At 34.5% G+C, this 17,798-nt stretch overlaps 1 protein-coding gene across 4 annotated transcripts; it reads right to left on the bottom strand.

Annotated features, from left to right (window-relative positions):
- Window positions 1-408: 408 nt before the first annotated feature.
- On the bottom strand, window positions 409-17,585 carry Rilpl (Rab interacting lysosomal protein like). 4 transcript variants are annotated; one of them, XM_022063142.2, is made up of 9 exons: window positions 17,194-17,585; window positions 16,831-16,966; window positions 15,164-15,291; window positions 14,098-14,301; window positions 12,549-12,721; window positions 11,447-11,635; window positions 9,937-10,035; window positions 8,103-8,168; window positions 409-5,905 (listed from the first exon to the last, which is right to left on the bottom strand). In XM_022063142.2, the coding sequence occupies exons 1-8, from the start codon at window positions 17,491-17,493 to the stop codon at window positions 8,105-8,107; spliced, it is 1,293 nt and encodes a 430-aa protein (XP_021918834.1). In that variant the 5' UTR covers window positions 17,494-17,585; the 3' UTR covers window positions 409-5,905; window positions 8,103-8,104. The 4 variants fall into 4 exon arrangements, with proteins under 4 accessions (XP_021918834.1, XP_021918833.1, XP_021918836.1 ...); XM_022063141.2 differs by lacking the exon at window positions 8,103-8,168; XM_022063144.2 differs by lacking the exon at window positions 11,447-11,635.
- Between the last annotated feature and the right edge of the window lie 213 nt (window positions 17,586-17,798).

The raw sequence follows: 17,798 nt of genomic DNA, 5'->3' as shown, positions 1-17,798 counted from the left end.
CTACTACTGGGAATGATCCATTCTTCAAGTACCTGAGCACTGCGGGTCCCAACTTTTCTTTGACTTGATCTAAAGACAATTTGGTAGGACTCCTTGGCCGAGGGATCAGCCCGTCGCAAGGCCTCTACCTGTACACAGGACAGCACAACATAGAAAAACGCGGACATGGCTTGAGTGGGATTCAAACCCACGGTCCCAGTGACCAAGCAGCACAAGGCCCACGCCTCAGACTGCGCAGCCACTGCGGACCCCATGATCTTACTACAGAGTAAAAAACTCATCTTGTACAACTCCTGGCCTTTGGAATCCCTTCACAAATCTTAAGCTTGTAAAAAAGCCATGTAAAATTGTTGGTAAATAGCTTCAAGCAGTACTGTGCTGTATTGTTACTGGAATTTTCATCACACATTATTCTAGATAATATATATTTATTTGATCATAAAAACAACTTGTACATACTAAATACACCAGATATTAAGCAAAATAAATGCAACAAATAAAATAATAAAACTGTACATGACACTGTAAACAACACACACAGACCCTACACAATTTTATTCAGTTTCATTGCAACCTATACACATATTAACTGCAAAAATCTGTGTAAATAAGATGTGACTTTGGCACAGTTTTTTACACACACATATATATAGATATATATATATATCAGAACAAGGAAGCACAGTCTTGGTCAACCATAAAATTTTATATTCCACTATGAGAAAAGCACAAACATATCCTGCATCTACATTATTATTTGTGCATTTATAGAAAAGTATATGCATTAGCCATTTTCTAATTAACCAATATGCTAATGTGTTATATACAAGTGTACATATTTCACATTTTAATGCAGCAAGCATCTACATCTGACTAGTAAACTTGATTTAAAAGATGCTTCAACAGGTTCTTTCTGACAATATTTTAATCATCATTCAGAATAAAAAAAATCTGCACAGAGAACTAAAAACACTTGTAAATAAAAGTATCCTCTGAATAACAAAGCACAAAACAAATGTGTATATACCTACACACAAACTGCAGTATTGACAGAACACAGCAGTTTCAGCAATTACCTACAAAATTCTTAGGCACATGTCACTGAAGTTATGCTGTAGAATATAATTACCATACAATATTACATATGTACAATGATCATTATAATACATAATACAGTCATACATACTACATCATGACTTTTGGTAATCAAAATTCAATTATTTTAAAAAACTGTAATTCTCTTCAACATTCTTCAGCTGGTCCATCGTTCTGTTTTTATTACACGTTACACTGAGAGTCATCACAGATATTATAGAAGCCTTGGAGAGCACATCAGACTATTTCAGTTTAAATTTTGATTTTAAAGCCTTCATAGTCACATTATTAGTGTCTACGGAGATGTTAAAATAGGCATACATACTGACATTAAATATGTTCAATTTGGTTCAGCAATTCTATCATGTGATGTGAAAAGATATCATGCACTTGTTGGTACAGTTACATATATATGAAACTGGGAAATTTAAGAAAAATGAAGTGAGATGCTATCCAATCAGGAGCAAGTACGTGGTTGTGGAGAAATGGTGACAGGTTTATGGGTCACATGGGAAGGAAAAGAGGTACTGAAAGATGTTTTGGTTTACCATGAGATTGGAAAAGAGGTGACAGAGAAATTTTAGCACCCACATGGGTAAAGAAGGGGAAACAGACAAAGTCTGTGACCGCATGGTTAGGGAGAGGTGATGGAAAAAAGTTTTTGCTGATCACATGATTAGGACAGAATATAATGGAAGACTTTTCTTCTTTGACAACAATGAAGATCAGAATGAAGGGGGAAGTTGAAGAAGATGGAAGGTAATGGCAGAAAGTGGAAGAGGGGAGTTGTTCAAAAGGAAATTAGTGGAATGGGAAAAGAGGAAATGTTAGCTAAAATGTGGTTATGAAATTAGGTGATGAAAGCTTTTGGCTGCCATGCTCAGGAGATGGAGAAACAATTTTGGTGACCCACCATTGAACTTCAACATGCAGACAGAAATTGTAAGTGCAAAAGCCTACCACAGCGTAACATGGACAAATATAGACCCATCTTGGACCTTGTGGTATGACAGCCTTAAAATTACCTAATTAAAAGGACCTGTATCTTTGCAACAACAAAAAAATGGTGCTGACTGATACAAGCATTCTGAAGATACTCAATGGCAAATTTAGCAGTACTTCCTTTCCTCACTGAATCTGACACTTGTACCAACTATCTATATCTGTGTACAAAGCTTGAATGTTTACACACTTCTTATGCAAGAGAATATACTTGCCAAACCAGCACACTATGATATAATAAGTTGAATATTTGAAAGGAAAAAAAAAATTCTGACACTCTTTTCTTTATATGCAGATATGAGTAAATGTTTCTTATGAGAACTCTTCAATCAGATCCTTTGTATACTAACCACATAGTAAGATTAGAGTTCAAATTATGATACAAATTGACACAAACTTACTGTAGTGTTGCAGATTGTGATAAAGAAACCTAAACTTCTTGTCAACTTCAAAACAGTAACAATTATATTAATACAAAAATTAAAATATAGTTTACATCAGTACATAAAATAATGATAATAAGTAAAATACACAAAGGATTTGAGGTTTTCACAGCGGTGAGTCTGAAGATTGCTGTCTTCTAGGTTGTTGCGCCCTGTAGTCTGGTAGATTTAACCTCTGAAATGGTGGTGGAAATCTACCAGACTACAAGGCGCAACAACCCAGAAGACAGTAAACTTCAATATACAGAAAGTCCTACATATATCACCAGAAATGTTGAAAGCACTATAAACATTCTAGGGATAACTAATATATAATAATTATATTTGGTAAAAATAGACAAAAACATGGATAAACATGTTCCAAATTTTTAAATCAATACTTCTGTATTAATTTAAATAAAGCAACACTTTTTGCCCTTTTTTCTGTAGACTCATCTCTGGCTCTACAACCCAGTGCGGGTCATGGCCGCCTCTTCTGGAGGTTATTTGACCTATTTAGCCATTTGTTATGGCTCCTTGGACAAGTGATCAGCCTGCCACTAGGCCTCTACCTGTATACAGGACAGCACAACACAGAAAGATGCAGACAAACATACATGCCTTGAGTGGTATTTGAACCCATGAGCCCAGTGTCCAAGTGCACAAGGCCCATGCCCCAGGCCACACGGCCACTGTAACTGGATTTATCTGTAGGCTATATGCTAAAAACAACAGGTAAAATTCATACAAAACAGCAATACAAGAACAAGGATTAACCTGAATATAAGATCCCTCATGCAATAAAACTGGATTATCTGGCATGTATTTGTTATGACTCTATGAATGATGCTAATCACCACAGGGTTTACAGTTTAGAACCACAACCTCTCCCCTTCCTCAGTGCAGATCTTCCAAAGCAATTAAAGGATTTTGACGATACCTGCTATAGAGCCTATATTAAAAGTTGTTCGTCAATTTTATTTCGGTATGTATTACCCACTGCTTCACACGAAACTAAAATCAATTTCCATAATTCCTCAAAAATGGTAATCATATAAAATAGTTATAACGCAAAACATAAAAACCTTATTAAGGTTCCCAAATTTTATTTTACAATATTTTCCAATATGGTGTGTACCTAACAGAATATGCAAAAACCATCATGCTGTGTAATTTAGATCCTTACTGCTGATTAGTTCTCTGAACAGATTTGTTTCTACAACAAATGAATATGAAGGCAAAAAGAATTACAAAACAGCATAGATTACATTTAAAGACTCTGTAAACTCAAAACTAAGGGACTACCTTCCAACTCTTTTCTGTAAGACATTAGACAAAATATCTATCACAACTTCTAGATTCTGTAAGATTATGCCATAAAATATCTATTCATTTTAAAACTGAAACGTAGACAGTTTCCTGCCTTACAATATGAAACTTTCTACACATATATTTTTACTGTATGCTAGTTGGATTAAAATTAAACCCATCTGGCCCTAGGAATCAATAAACAACATTTAATTGTTTAAATAAATGTTTATAACAGCACAAAACAATAATTTAAACAGACATCTTAGTCATATGTCCACATAAACATTGCTTTCTTCAGTGCAGGTGCACATACATACACACACACACACAGGCCTTATATATATAAAACACACTGTATTATCCAAGAGTCAATTTATCATTTTGCAATGAGATACTGGTAGCTCAGTACTGATAACAAAAACATCTGTTTTCAGTTTAAAAACGTGTGATTAGGTTTTTTCAGAACTCACTCCACAGCTATACCACATTCTGACAACCACTCAAAATACAGTTTCAAATATAAAACATTTCATACAAATAGTAATACCTAAATTCACATAATAGCACAAAGGTAAAAATCATATTGCCAGGATGTATACTGTCTGTGCATCTTAAACTTTTGTGATATATTCATGTTTGCAATTAGAATTTCATTTTTATTGCAGGGTGATTGTAATGCAGACATAAAATATTAAATAGAATAAATTTTTCAATGCTGGATGATCTATAGCAGGCATGGGGGGGGGGGGGGACAAAACAAACAGTTTTGCACATTCTAAGTATGGGCTTACAACAAAAGACTCACTTCTGAAGGGGATTTGAATGCACAACTTCCTCTTCTATTAAAGTTGGAACAGCATCAACTTCAATGAATCATACTGAGACATACTAGTTAACATTGTATGAAGATGATCTGCTTTAAACATTATTTTCAAATTGTTACATTAGAAATGTATTTCACTGTATGTGAAATAAAAAGAAGTATTTAAAACAGGCAGGAAAAATCTGCATATAGTCTCAGATATAAATCATACATTTCCTGATATTTATAGTTCTTGTACATCTACTTACCCTGTATGAACACATACAAGTGTTAAAAGTTAATGGTTACCTGAAGGAAAGTGATGTTACAGAAAGATACAATGCATATTGTGCTAATTTTGACAACTATCCAACTAGAAAACTCATAATTACAAACAAATGTCCAGTTTACTACTCTATGAAAGTAACCTGGACACAGTGTAATTAATTCTTCCACAAACATCAATCATGCGGAGAGAATTCCACTGTACAAATACAGAGTGTACCAATTTGTATATTAAAGTAACAAAAATACTACATTATGAAATATCAACAAATAAGATCTTAAATTAAACCTTAATTTTTCTTAAATCTCACACTTACCTTCCTAGAACAGCAAAAAGTAAAATTTATATTTATGCACAAAATGAGACACACTGCAAAGATAACAGCTCCCACAACTTTAACTCTCTTGCTATGAAGCTTGCAATAATATGAGGCCCACTAGCAGAAGTTTCCAAGGTACTTTGTGGCCATGTTGATCTCATATTTATGCAGAAATATTTTCTTTTTCTTGACAACTGAAGTTTTATCTATGTTAAAATAATTTTTACCATAACACATAGTGAAATATAGGTTTGTCAAGTTGTACCAACTTCCAGATAATGTCGTGTTGGTAAGTGGTAGCCATGACTTCTTTCAGATGTATAAAGATCATAGAGGATGATATTAATACTTTTACTGGAAAACCTCATCTGTGTTATTTTTAGTGAGGTGCAAATTTTATAATGTATCTGCCAGCAAATGTGCCAGCAGTTCAAGATTGCCAGCAAAGTCAATGACACAGGTTGCAGCAATGGAAGTTGCCAGGGTGACAGTAACCAGACTGCCATCACTGCTGCTGCCATTAGCACCAGGAGGAAGTGAAGCGTCATTAGACAGGCATGTCAGGATTAGCGCTGCTAGATAATGCCATCTTGGACAAAGACGAAAGACTTCGTTTTGGGCTGCTCCCGAGAAACGTAACATTACTCTCACTAAACAACTTGCGAAAACTGCAGGCAAAGACAAGATAAAATAAATTAAATGTCAGGGTACATTGTTATGCTTTCTCTTATGAGTCTAAACCAAACAGTACTCAACCTGAACAGCAGATAAGCATTTATCAAAATATAGTTTTTAATTAGGTCCCATGAATAAGAAACTCTCCTGCCTAACTTCACCTTGTTTTCAGTAACACCTCACACTATGGGTCTTTTGTTGATAAGTATTAATGTTAGGGAGACAGAAAATAACAAACTGGTGCAAAGTATTACTGAATAGGTTAGTGACGTAGTAATGCTCTATTGGCTTGCATTTGGGAGGTACCTGTTTCAAATCAAGGCTGGGTTTCTGTATCCTGACAGAAGGTTTTCTTCACTCACTCCAGGCAAATGCTAGGGTAATTAGTACTTTCAAACAGATTATTGGTTCTTCCCAAATGTTTCCCAATTCACTATTCACGGCCATTATCTCTTGAGTCCACATAATCTATGCACTGAGAAAGGGTTATTAAAGAAACTACAAAACACACTAAATGAATAAACTGTGTTGTGGTTTTACCAGTTACTTTGAATAAAGAATGTGATGACATACAAACATGATCAATTTAGTGACAACCAATTCATAATTCAAGGATATCTTAATATCAATACTACAATTAGCTACACAGCAAATGGGGACAAATTAATAAAAGAAAAAACAATCTGTCACAATCATATGCCATACATTAGAAGGTGCATTCACATTTCTACTTACATTAATCATATCACACAGTCTATAATTTATGGATTATGAACACAATGCTGCTTAGCACACTTCTCATGCACCTGAAGGCAGTGTTCCCATGTAATAGTACATCAAAACTAATTCAGTAATATGCTGCATGTAGGTTTTAACAAAATATAAGGCAATCAACTAAGGAGAAAAACATCAAGGAGAAGAGTGTAGGAAAGTCGTGGCAATGACTTTAGTTATGTTTGTTTTCACATGTCTGAACCCTTTTCCTCTGACTGGCAGGAGAAGACTCCAGTTCTAAGTGAGAACACCAAATGTAATGACCAAGTGGTTTACACTTCTGCTTTAGCTGTAAGAGGTCTCTGATTCAAGTTATGGCTTGGGTACCAGCTACTCATGATTTCCCTAAGACCCTCCAGGCAGAAGCAGTGATAACATCTTAAATTAAGCAATGAATGCTTGCTTCCACAGCCTTTCTAATTCATTATTTACTGATCATTATCATCCAATGCAATGTAGTCCGAGGCAATGACAGTGTTGTTAAATAAACAATAAATAAATCCACAGTAATTAGGAAAGCTCATACAACAGTCATCTATTTACTCCAGATGATAAGGCAGTACTGAGAACAATGGCTAACAGAGTCTAACATTGGCTCCAAATCCTAGGGTCAATGCATTCCTCACATACAGAACATTTTTACTTTGTTAGAAAAGGGGTATGACGATGGACTGTGGAAACATCTAAATTTAATTTGGCCAGTCTTCAGTCCAAAACACAGGCAGCCAGAAATGGTGTACAATCAAAAAACATTTCTATTTTACATGGGTACCCATACTGTGTTATCAAAATTTTTATAATCAAGATCAGAAATACCAAATTAACACCTCTCCAATTATCTACAGGTATATTTGACTGATGAGAATACAGATTCTTCAAATTCAACATGGGAATCATACAAAGATTATGACAGGCATGACTAATGAAGAAATGGCAGAAGAAAAGAGGTGAAATGGGAGATAGATGAAAACTTCTATACTAAAATTTTTGAAGCAAGAATGAAGCACAGTTTAACAAGCCAACACGGAACATTAACAGATATTAGAAACGCAGTAATATTCTCTCAAAACAAAATTCACTACCCATAATTTTCCTACACATGCATTATTCATACTACAACAAAATCTTCCAAAATCTTGGATCCTAACACATTATTATTATTACTATTGCTGTTGTTGGCCTTTATTTAGCTAAATTAATTGAGAATACACTGCAGTTCATTACCACTGTACATGTAAGGCACATGTTAAATAGAGAAGCATCTTTGAGGAATAAAACAGTTCTCATCATAACATGACATGCTCAACATGAAAATTAATACCAAAACATAACCTATACCAATAAAACAACACCAAACATAACTAAAGCTAATTTTAAAACATGAAAATGCCAACAAAACATATAATATCTTCTAACCTTTATACAACATTCGTCTCTGTACGAGTAAGTAAGTTTTGAGAAAATGTAGTAAGGATAGTGAATCTGTGGACAAAGAAACAGAAATAAAGGTTTGCCCAGCCAAAAACCAATAAGATAGAGGAAGTACATAGAGCAGTGGCATTAATACAGTGGCCATTCAATATGAACTAATTCTCACGTTTTAATCAGTTTATGAAGCCTGATAATTATAATTAATTCAGGTTCATTAATAATATCAGCATCTTGTCATAAGGATGCTCAGTATGAATTTAAGATATATCTATCTGAGGTTTAAGGTTCTCATGGCAATAACAATGTTACTATGGTCTTCTGGGTAAAGACACCACTTGGTCTGGAACACATTTACCAATGTTCTAGTGGAACACTGATAACCACGTACAAGACCAAACATCACAACCCAGAAAATCATGATCAATATGGAAATACCCAACACAAGTAACTTGAGACCATTCATTGTGCTATCCCCATTACATCAAAAATGTGCTCTTTGTCAGACTAGTTAGTGTAATGTAAATAAATGGGGTGGGCATCAAACCAACCCTTGCACTACAACTATTAGGCGATCTTTTATGCTTCCCCATTCTTCTAACCTGCCAGCAGTCCTGTGCCTACAACAAAGCACACTATCCTATTTAGCAAGATATCATGAAAATTGCCTGGTTTCAGGAAATGCCTGCCCAAATGGAAAAATACTGAAAAGCTTTATTTTAAAGAGCTGTTTTATTCTAGTCTAAGTGTGCAACTACATTTTAAATTGTAATGTGTTCCTACACATTTAACAACAGTTTAGTAACAGTGGTAATGGCAGTGAGACCTTTTTTCAGCCTTGCTTTATCATTTTATTAGTGTGTGCAGCTACTTCTTTGTTAAATTGTTGGTATCTTAATATTCTGTTATATTTTTCTACACTCCTTACATAATGTGTTACTTCAGAATACCCTTTTTATCCTCTAATATCTTATGTGTTTCTCATTCATCACTCTATACTCATTCCTAACATGTTTCTCCAATATGCAGAAGCCTGTAAGTCCACATCGCATCACAAGCCAGAAGACCAACATCGACATCTTCACTATGAAAACTTCAAATCAAAGGACCACTGTAAATGTGAAAACTACCACCAAACCAAATAGAAATAAACATCTACAATAACCAGAGAGTTGTGAGAAGAGAGAAGCAAGACAGGTTCTTTCAAATTCCCATTACCACCATTTGTATCAAATATTATTACATCTACTGCCTAATACCTCAGTATCTGCATATTACAGGTCAACAAAGCAACATTTTCATGCTAACAACATGTCACTTCTAAAACATGAATCATTAGACTGCAGCACTTGGCATCAAAAATTATGTAAACATAAAAATAAGTTAAACTGCACAACTAATTTTATTAAGATTACAGGACTGAAAAAAACACTATATTTACCAGTATGTGTAGAGTAAAGCAATTCTTCATTATACTGTCTAAAAGTTACAAATTACCAGCATGGAAAATTTGTGTACAGGTAAATGTGTTTCTGTAATTTGCAGCAGCTTAAACCTTACTGTGGAGGATTTAACCAAACACAAATGCATTCAGTGTAAAGAAAAGATTACTTTAATTGACACTGCCTTTCAATTATAATTTGTTGAACTGAATACACATTTTAGCATGGTATAATGTTTAAGGTGGGAAAGTTATTTATTATGTACGCAAACAAAGCATTTACATGACAAAACATTTCTACGTTTCCGTCCATTTTTAAATTACATGCATTTGTTCAGTAACAGGTGTATACATGAAGAACAGGGGCAGTTCAGTACTCACAACTTGCGAATCCCAGATTCTGATTTCTTCCAAGGGGCATCATCAGGCTCGAAGGGCAGAGGTCCCTGTACTGGTGGATCATCCTCCTCGCTGTTTGGCCTGTAAACATAGCATTGAGCGCAGCAAAATAAATAGAGTGCTAAATTTAACTACTAAGCAACTCAAAGAAAAGGCGGATTTCATACTTTCTCACTTTAGTACAAACTAAATTTTAAACTTTATTTCATGTGTTATTAAGAACAGCTTTCACATTCTGTTAATAACTGCTGCAGCTTACTCTTTACCTATATTTTTAACAAAATAATAAAACATCAGTAACGACAAACAACATAAGCTGCAATACAAAATATCCAATTCTGTAATAATTACCCAGTGTTTAATATTGTAAATTTCCACCAGAAGAGAGAAATATATTATAATTTATTTTTGTCACAAAAGTAAAATACTCTTGTAACCAACAGACTATACAATTACTTCATCAGAGAATTCTTGCCACTGATATATCACAATAAGAACTTTTCTGGAACATTATGGAAATATTTATGTAAAATGGGCATGTATAGCGCGTATCATTGTTTCTGCAGCTCATAAAGCCTGGATCTGCTGTATTTCACTTAGTGCTCACTGATAAATCATCCATAAACACATATGGATCTCACCCTTCCTGTTTCTTTTAAATTTAAGCATCTGTGAAGAATTTTTAATAACTGTGTCACAACTGGAAGGCTGATGAAGATTTACAAAGTTGGAAAAAGAATTTATCTTCTGGCGGCTACTCTTTAAAGAGCAACAGAAAATTGTACATTGCCTAACAAAAAATATAGTTGAGTTACTACATTAATGAATCACTCTGACAAGGCAGTATCAGTTATGATCTGTCTATACAACAATGTTGCCTATAATTACTATTACATATATAATGCCAGGGGCAAATAGAGTAATAATTTATCAAAATTACATCTAAAATTGCAATGAAGAGTGGTTCTTTCATATTAGCCCAAATACAAGGCAAGAGTTTTATAGTAATAAGAATTTTAAATTTCCACCTATAATTTTGATTTAGGCTATTGTATTGATGTCATTATATTTACTACATGTACCATCACAAAATAAGTAAACAGAATTTTAATAATTTTACAAGTACTTGCCACTTAAGGAATGATGAAAATATCAAACATATTTAACACGTCAGATGCAAGATTAGACAAAATTAAATCACATGAATGTAAAGAGATTTTTAACATCATAAACTGTAACATATGAAACTGGTTTCATCCACCTAACACCTTTAATTCCTTTTCAAATTACATAACATGGTGTTCTGTATTTAAACATCCAATATTCAAAATGATGATAATGATAATTAAGTTCATGCTTTTCTCACCCACTCTGGAACAACAGGTGTTATCACACTGACAAGTACCACACTGGCATATATAAGTTGAATCACACTGTGCCTACAAATATACAGCACAAACTAATGAGACCATTCATCAAGCAACATGCTTACAAATTATGTAGTGCAGAACCAGATTTTCTCCACCTCGGCGAGGCCACGGTGGTGTCAGCACTGGTAGGGGGAGGTCTGCCAGGGGAGGGAGCAAAGGGGGAGGGGAACACCACAGCCATTGCAGCAGCAGGGCGAGCACCGAAGTTTCTCTGAGCATGCGACCACCTTGACAGCGGCACAGTGTGAAGCCTATTGAAGGATTATACAGGTTGACAAGCATAACACCACACTGACACTTTAACTTCCATCACTTGCTGAAGTCACTAGTTACATGCAATTAAAGCAACAGATAGATTAAAATGAAACCAGATCATGGGCAATTCATATATAATCAACACAAATGTTTTCAAAGCAACAGATTTTCTATTTGGGCAAGGGACCCTATCATAAAATTCCTGAAGAATGTATCAAAGGTAACTTTTACCATCAAGAAAGCTACTTGCCGGCAGTAATACGAATCATATACGCGCCTCAATAAGCCATCACTCAAACCAGTTCTTCGTCATACTTCCATACACCTCAATTACCTTCACATACCATTCCTCCCTCTCCATATCTGATATTTGTAAGGGCAAAAGAATAAAATTCAGAAAAAAATTCCTTCTGCAAGTGTTGTAACTGGGCATACATAAGACAGGCATTAACCTGAAGTATCTAATACCTTATTAAACTAAATATAAGATGATAACCCCAGTCCCCTTTCCAAAATTCAAATTCATAGGGAGGGATTTACACTTCTACTTACCGTTTAACCAGCTGCCATGCTTTGTGTGCTGATGCTGAATACAAGCACACATCTTAGAAAAGAAAATATTGCAGAAAGGTTTCAGATCTTTAAATTCCAATCTATGAATTTACTGAGTACAGTGGGTCATGCACTTCTCTGTCTCTGTTTTCATTTCTTAAAATAAATTATACATATTAAATTTGAAAAGTAGAGAAACTACCAGACACCAACAAATTGTGTACAAATAAAAATACTTGGTCACTGACAGACAACATCTTACAACATGCTAGATTATTTAATTTTGTTACCAAATGCTTTATGCTTCCATTTAATGTGCAACATATATAAATCTCAGCCACATGCTTTTTGACTTACGATTCACTGGACTTTGGCCGATACATCTCTAGTTCATCTTCCAAATCACTAACTCGTGCCTTGAGTTCATTTCTCTCATGGAGAATCTCCTTCAGTTCTGCAGTGGTGAACCTGGGACGGTTTGGGTCATCCAGATCATACACAGCTTTGTTAGTCAAATCAGGAACCTCTGACTGTATAGAAGAAGAAAAAATGTGTACTTAATTTTCATCATAAACCTGTTTCAATATATCAGTCACATACAAAAAAAGTTTAATTTCAAATTAAAATAGTGTTTTCAGTGAGAAACAAATTAATGTCATGTTCTTTATTTGTTAAGAACAGCAGTCTATACAAATTATGTTCAACCTAATGCCTACCAAGCACCAAAAATTTATCAATACACCAGATGCATTCTTAATAGTTACTTCTATTTATGAAAAAATTCTTAGTTAAGTGATGCCAGAGATAACAGACTAGTATTCACTGACTTTCAATCTATGATGTTTTAAATCTGAAATACAATGCATATTATTGATATATCCCAAAAACACACACCTCATATGAATGCACTCGAGAAATGTACCTAACTCAAAAATGTTAAAGCTGCACTTTTTTAAACATATTTTTATTTCAATCTAGTGAATATTTATTGAAATATATAAAAATGTGCTTAGGATTTCACTGCCCAAGATAATAAAAAGTACTAGTAGTCAACTTAATAAGTATTCTGTATACCAAATTAATTGAGAGTAGCATTAATATGTTCACTATTGCAAAACCTAAAATTAGTCCACTGGTATATTATTTTCATACTTATTATTAATTATTAAGGCACAAAGCACAATTTACCAATGTTTCCACAGAACAAGCTGTAATGGTATCAGTTTATAGGCAAATTACAGAATCAGACACAACTGCAATAATATTTGATACAGCATGAAATTCAGGATAATAATATACTGCTGTGTGACAGAATAAAAACCATCTGTTTAAGGGTCCATGAGAATGGGGCAGTGGCACAATAAAAATGAACAGAGGGTGGATCAAGTTTTAGTAAAAGCATCCTGTACAAACTCTCAGTAAAATCAAAATTAATTCAGAAGCTGAAACAATGGAACAGCAGAACACTTTCCTTCCAACCCATTTTCTTTGATATTTCACTGAAAAATGACAAAATATTTTAGTGTAGCAGACTTCAAGGAAGAATTGCAATGGTCTTTTTTGTGCAGAAAGAACACAATTTCAGAAGATATTTTATAACGAAATACTAAATGTTCGTTTACTTTTAGGGTATCTTTGCACCATCACTAAATGTGCAATAATAATTTAACATAGCCAACACCATTCTCAAGGACTTGGTGATCTAATATTGTTCGAGGATTTAAGGTGGGCCAATAGCCTCTTAAATGCAGGGTAAAAAAAGATGGTTAACTTAAAATAGAGTAAAAGGTCCATTCCAAAATTGAATGCCAGCCACATGAAAGCAACCCTTTCTGAAATTAACATGTTGGCTATTGTTGCAGAATATAATAATGAACACTTAGAAGCTGATATTATGTTTACATACATGTGACTTTGCAAGATCCTCATTCTCCTTCTGTGCAAGTCCAAGCCTTTGCCTCAGGCCTACCAACTCCCTCTGCTGGTCCTGCAACTGTGCCAAAAAATCAGCTCGTTCATCTATCAGACCACGAACTTGAGCCTGACTCCCACGATGTTTCCTTCGGAGCTCCTTACCAATCATTGTTAGCCTCTCCACTTGTGTTAAAAGCTGGGAAGGAGAAATAATTATAGAAAATAACATTTCTTTTAAAAATAACCCTTTGAATTATTATAAATTAAACACAATATTCTGGGCAGAAAACCAATTTAACCAAACTAAAACCTACTCCATGGAGCAGAGTCAATTTTGTGAAGGTAACAGTTGCTCAGAGAAGAAAAAATTAACAGATGATTAATAATAATAATAATAATAATAATAATTGTAAGCAGTGCTTGACCTTGTAGTACACCAAATTTTCAAATGTGTTCACTGTGATTTTGTCACAAGTACTTCCATCTGGACCCTCCATAGCCAATGAATTCATTCTATAATGCTTCAATATCCATTTTAATATTATCACTCATTTACACTCATGTTTCCCAAGCAGTCTCTTCCCTTTGAGCTTCCGGATTTTGTTCTCCAACACTCTCAGATATAAATGACTGCAAATTTCAGCTTTCCAGCTCAAATAATCAACAAACCTCAGGCAAACATATGAATATTTTTCAACTATGATCACCAGCAGTATTGTCACTATGAATAACAACTACTTCAAGGATGAAGCCACTAGAAATTCCAGTCTCAAAATTAATAACCAATCTATTTTGCAGTTATCCCTCTCCTTCCCATTGGCTGATGAGAATAGGTATTCTAGACATGAGACATTTGTATCAGATAATATTTCACTTTATTCCAGTATTCTTTTATGCACATATTCAACTCATGTGCCTGCAGTTCCTCCCCGATATTTGAGTTTGTAGTCTTTTAATATGGAAGGACTTCATTTCCCCACAATCTTCTCATTTTCAAGAATTTTACGATACTTACATTCAGTGTTCATACTATAACAAGACAATAATATTTTACTCACATTATCTGCTTCTGCAGACTTAGCACTCAATTCTCTATCTCTTGTACGGATTTGATCTCGTTGCTGGTCAATTAAATTTCTTAACCTCTGCAACACTGCAACTTCTACGTCTGGACTGGTTGCTTGAGCTAAAACAGAAGCAGATAAACTATACTCAGAACACAAAGACAAAATAGATAAAATACAAATGAATATCTCATAGTGCAAAGTTTGTGCTCACATATGAGGTTCTGTACCATGAATTATATTTAACCAAGATTAGTTAAAGATACATTCACAACAAAACTGAAAAATGCACCTATTAGCTTTGCTATATTTGTCTGTCTGGTATATGTAACTCAAGAACAAAATAAATGTATTTGTGAAATTTTATAGTGTGGAGTTGAACAAAAATATTTATACACATTCCATTTTTGGTTAAAATCAGAGAAAATTAATTTTCATGAAGACCTACACAAGTTAATGCTGATGAGACTTTCAGGAATCCCCAGACACCCCACCCATTCAACAATGTGGGGCAATTTGCAGTGACAATGTCACCACCCAACCAGACACCCCAGCAAAAGCCACTCACCCAAACTAGTGACATCAATGCTTCATTCACCAACATCAAAGATCATGTTTTGATAGAACAAACAGCCTTTCATAACTACTTACACCACTAAGAAAGCATTCACAAATTGAAAATGTAGATGCGGTAACAGAAGAAACACATCAGAATTGTTACATCCATTTGGTTATGTCATACAGAATTATTTTCTCAGGAACCTCAATAGACAGTATTTTATATTCAAAAGAAAATCATAAGAATAATGGCATGCACTAAAAATAGAGCCATATGTAGGGAATTATTTAAGAAATTTAACATTCTTTCACTAACTTGCAAATTCTTGCTTTCATGGGAGGAGGAGTACAGGCACAGGAGACAGTAATGATCTATTCAGTGGAACATTTTCTGGGAAAACCGAAACAAATCATAAAAAAATACAGGTCAGAATACCCTGACTAACACTAGAACCAAGTACCTCCAAAATATAAATAAGTTTTGGTATGATACCCACGTGCAACACACATTAAGCCAATGGAAGTATATATGGAGATTTATCCTTGAACAAGTTAAAAAAAATTCTTTTGTAAAAAACACCTGTGTGTTAAGTTGTTGGTAAGACACACAGAAAAGTTCAAATCCTTCAACATTTATTGACTATGTGTAACAGCTTACCCACAGTCTAGCTGGCCATGCATTGCACTAGTATGCCACTAAACCATTAATCTTGTAGACTGGCAGCCATAGCACAGGGGTTTAAATCCCCTATTCCCATATTATAAAGGCTAATATACCATAACTATTGCACAGACAAGCTGCCTAACACTAGATTTCAGCCAGTCCCATAGGTCAAACTGTCCTAACATCATGAGAGACTGCTTGCACAAACTGACCACATAGGATGTTCAATTCTTTTCAGATTGATGACATAAAACTTGATGTAGCAATGCAGAACTAAAATACCAACTGAAAAATATGAAATAATAAAAGACTGCAGCTCATGTGGTGGTAGCAGATCAACATTTTACAAAGAATATTTCATAAGTATACAAAAAGCTGAACACAATAAAATTCCAAATGGCACATAACCAAATTCTGTGTTTCTAATTGAAACTATCACCTGCTTCACTGGGGAGGTGATCCTGTCTATCAGCAAGTGAGGAAGACAGCTTACGATTTTCCTCTTGAAGCCGTGTTACCATTGCAACTAAGTCATGAGATTCTTGTCGCCAGTGTTCTTCTATCTGTTCCAGTTCCTTGAAGAGAAATGTTCTTTCATAAACAATCATTCCTAAGAAAATTTACAACTATGTTATTTGAGAATCATGCACATGTACTATCAAGTACGAGGTGCATGACATTTGCTTTGTTCATCAATCTTGAAAGGCCAGTCAATGACCTTTTCTGGATATTAGCTCGGAAGTACTACCAGTTATACTGGGTAAATTGCACTCAACAGACATTTGACGTAAGATGTCTTTACCTTTTCGAAACGTTGTCTGTCTTCAGCTTTCTCCACTTTATCATTTTCCAATTGAGCAATCCTTGCTTTCAGTTCTTGAACCGTTGTGTTTTCACGCTCATTTTTGGTTGCTAAACCTTCTAAATGCTCAAGTGCATTAATAACTTTAGGCATTAAACTAGTGACAGCTTCCGTACCGTGAGCATCAATTATTTTCTCGAACTCTTTGCCAATTTCTGAAGCAATGTCATATACATCGACAACAGATACCTCCTGTTCGTATTCTTCCATGTCTCGTGTAATTTCTAGCTGGAACGGCATGAAGGTCTTGTTTTTTGTGCCACTTAGTAGTTAAAAGCTTTCACTTACTCATCCACCTCCGACATGACTATTCTGTGTGGGGATACCAACGACTTAATATTAAATTATTTATTTGGACCACATGGTCTAAACCAACAGCATAAATTTATAATATTCATAATGAAATTTTTAAAATCTAACAATTTATATAATATTTGTAATTATCCTCATATATCTAGATATTCTACCAAAAGAGTATATTTCCCTTGTTTTATAGTATTGGTTGCCCTTCCTACCTACCAATGCTACCAATAAGTAACAATATG

The sequence above is a fragment of the Zootermopsis nevadensis genome, unplaced genomic scaffold, assembly GCF_977971745.1.
Source record: "Zootermopsis nevadensis isolate Lab colony 2312 unplaced genomic scaffold, Znev_1.0 Znev_ptg000027l, whole genome shotgun sequence".
In the NCBI taxonomy this organism is placed as follows: Eukaryota; Metazoa; Arthropoda; class Insecta; order Blattodea; family Termopsidae; genus Zootermopsis; species Zootermopsis nevadensis.
The sequence above is the reverse complement of the archived record's forward strand: the minus strand, read 5'-3'. Positions and strand labels throughout refer to the sequence as shown.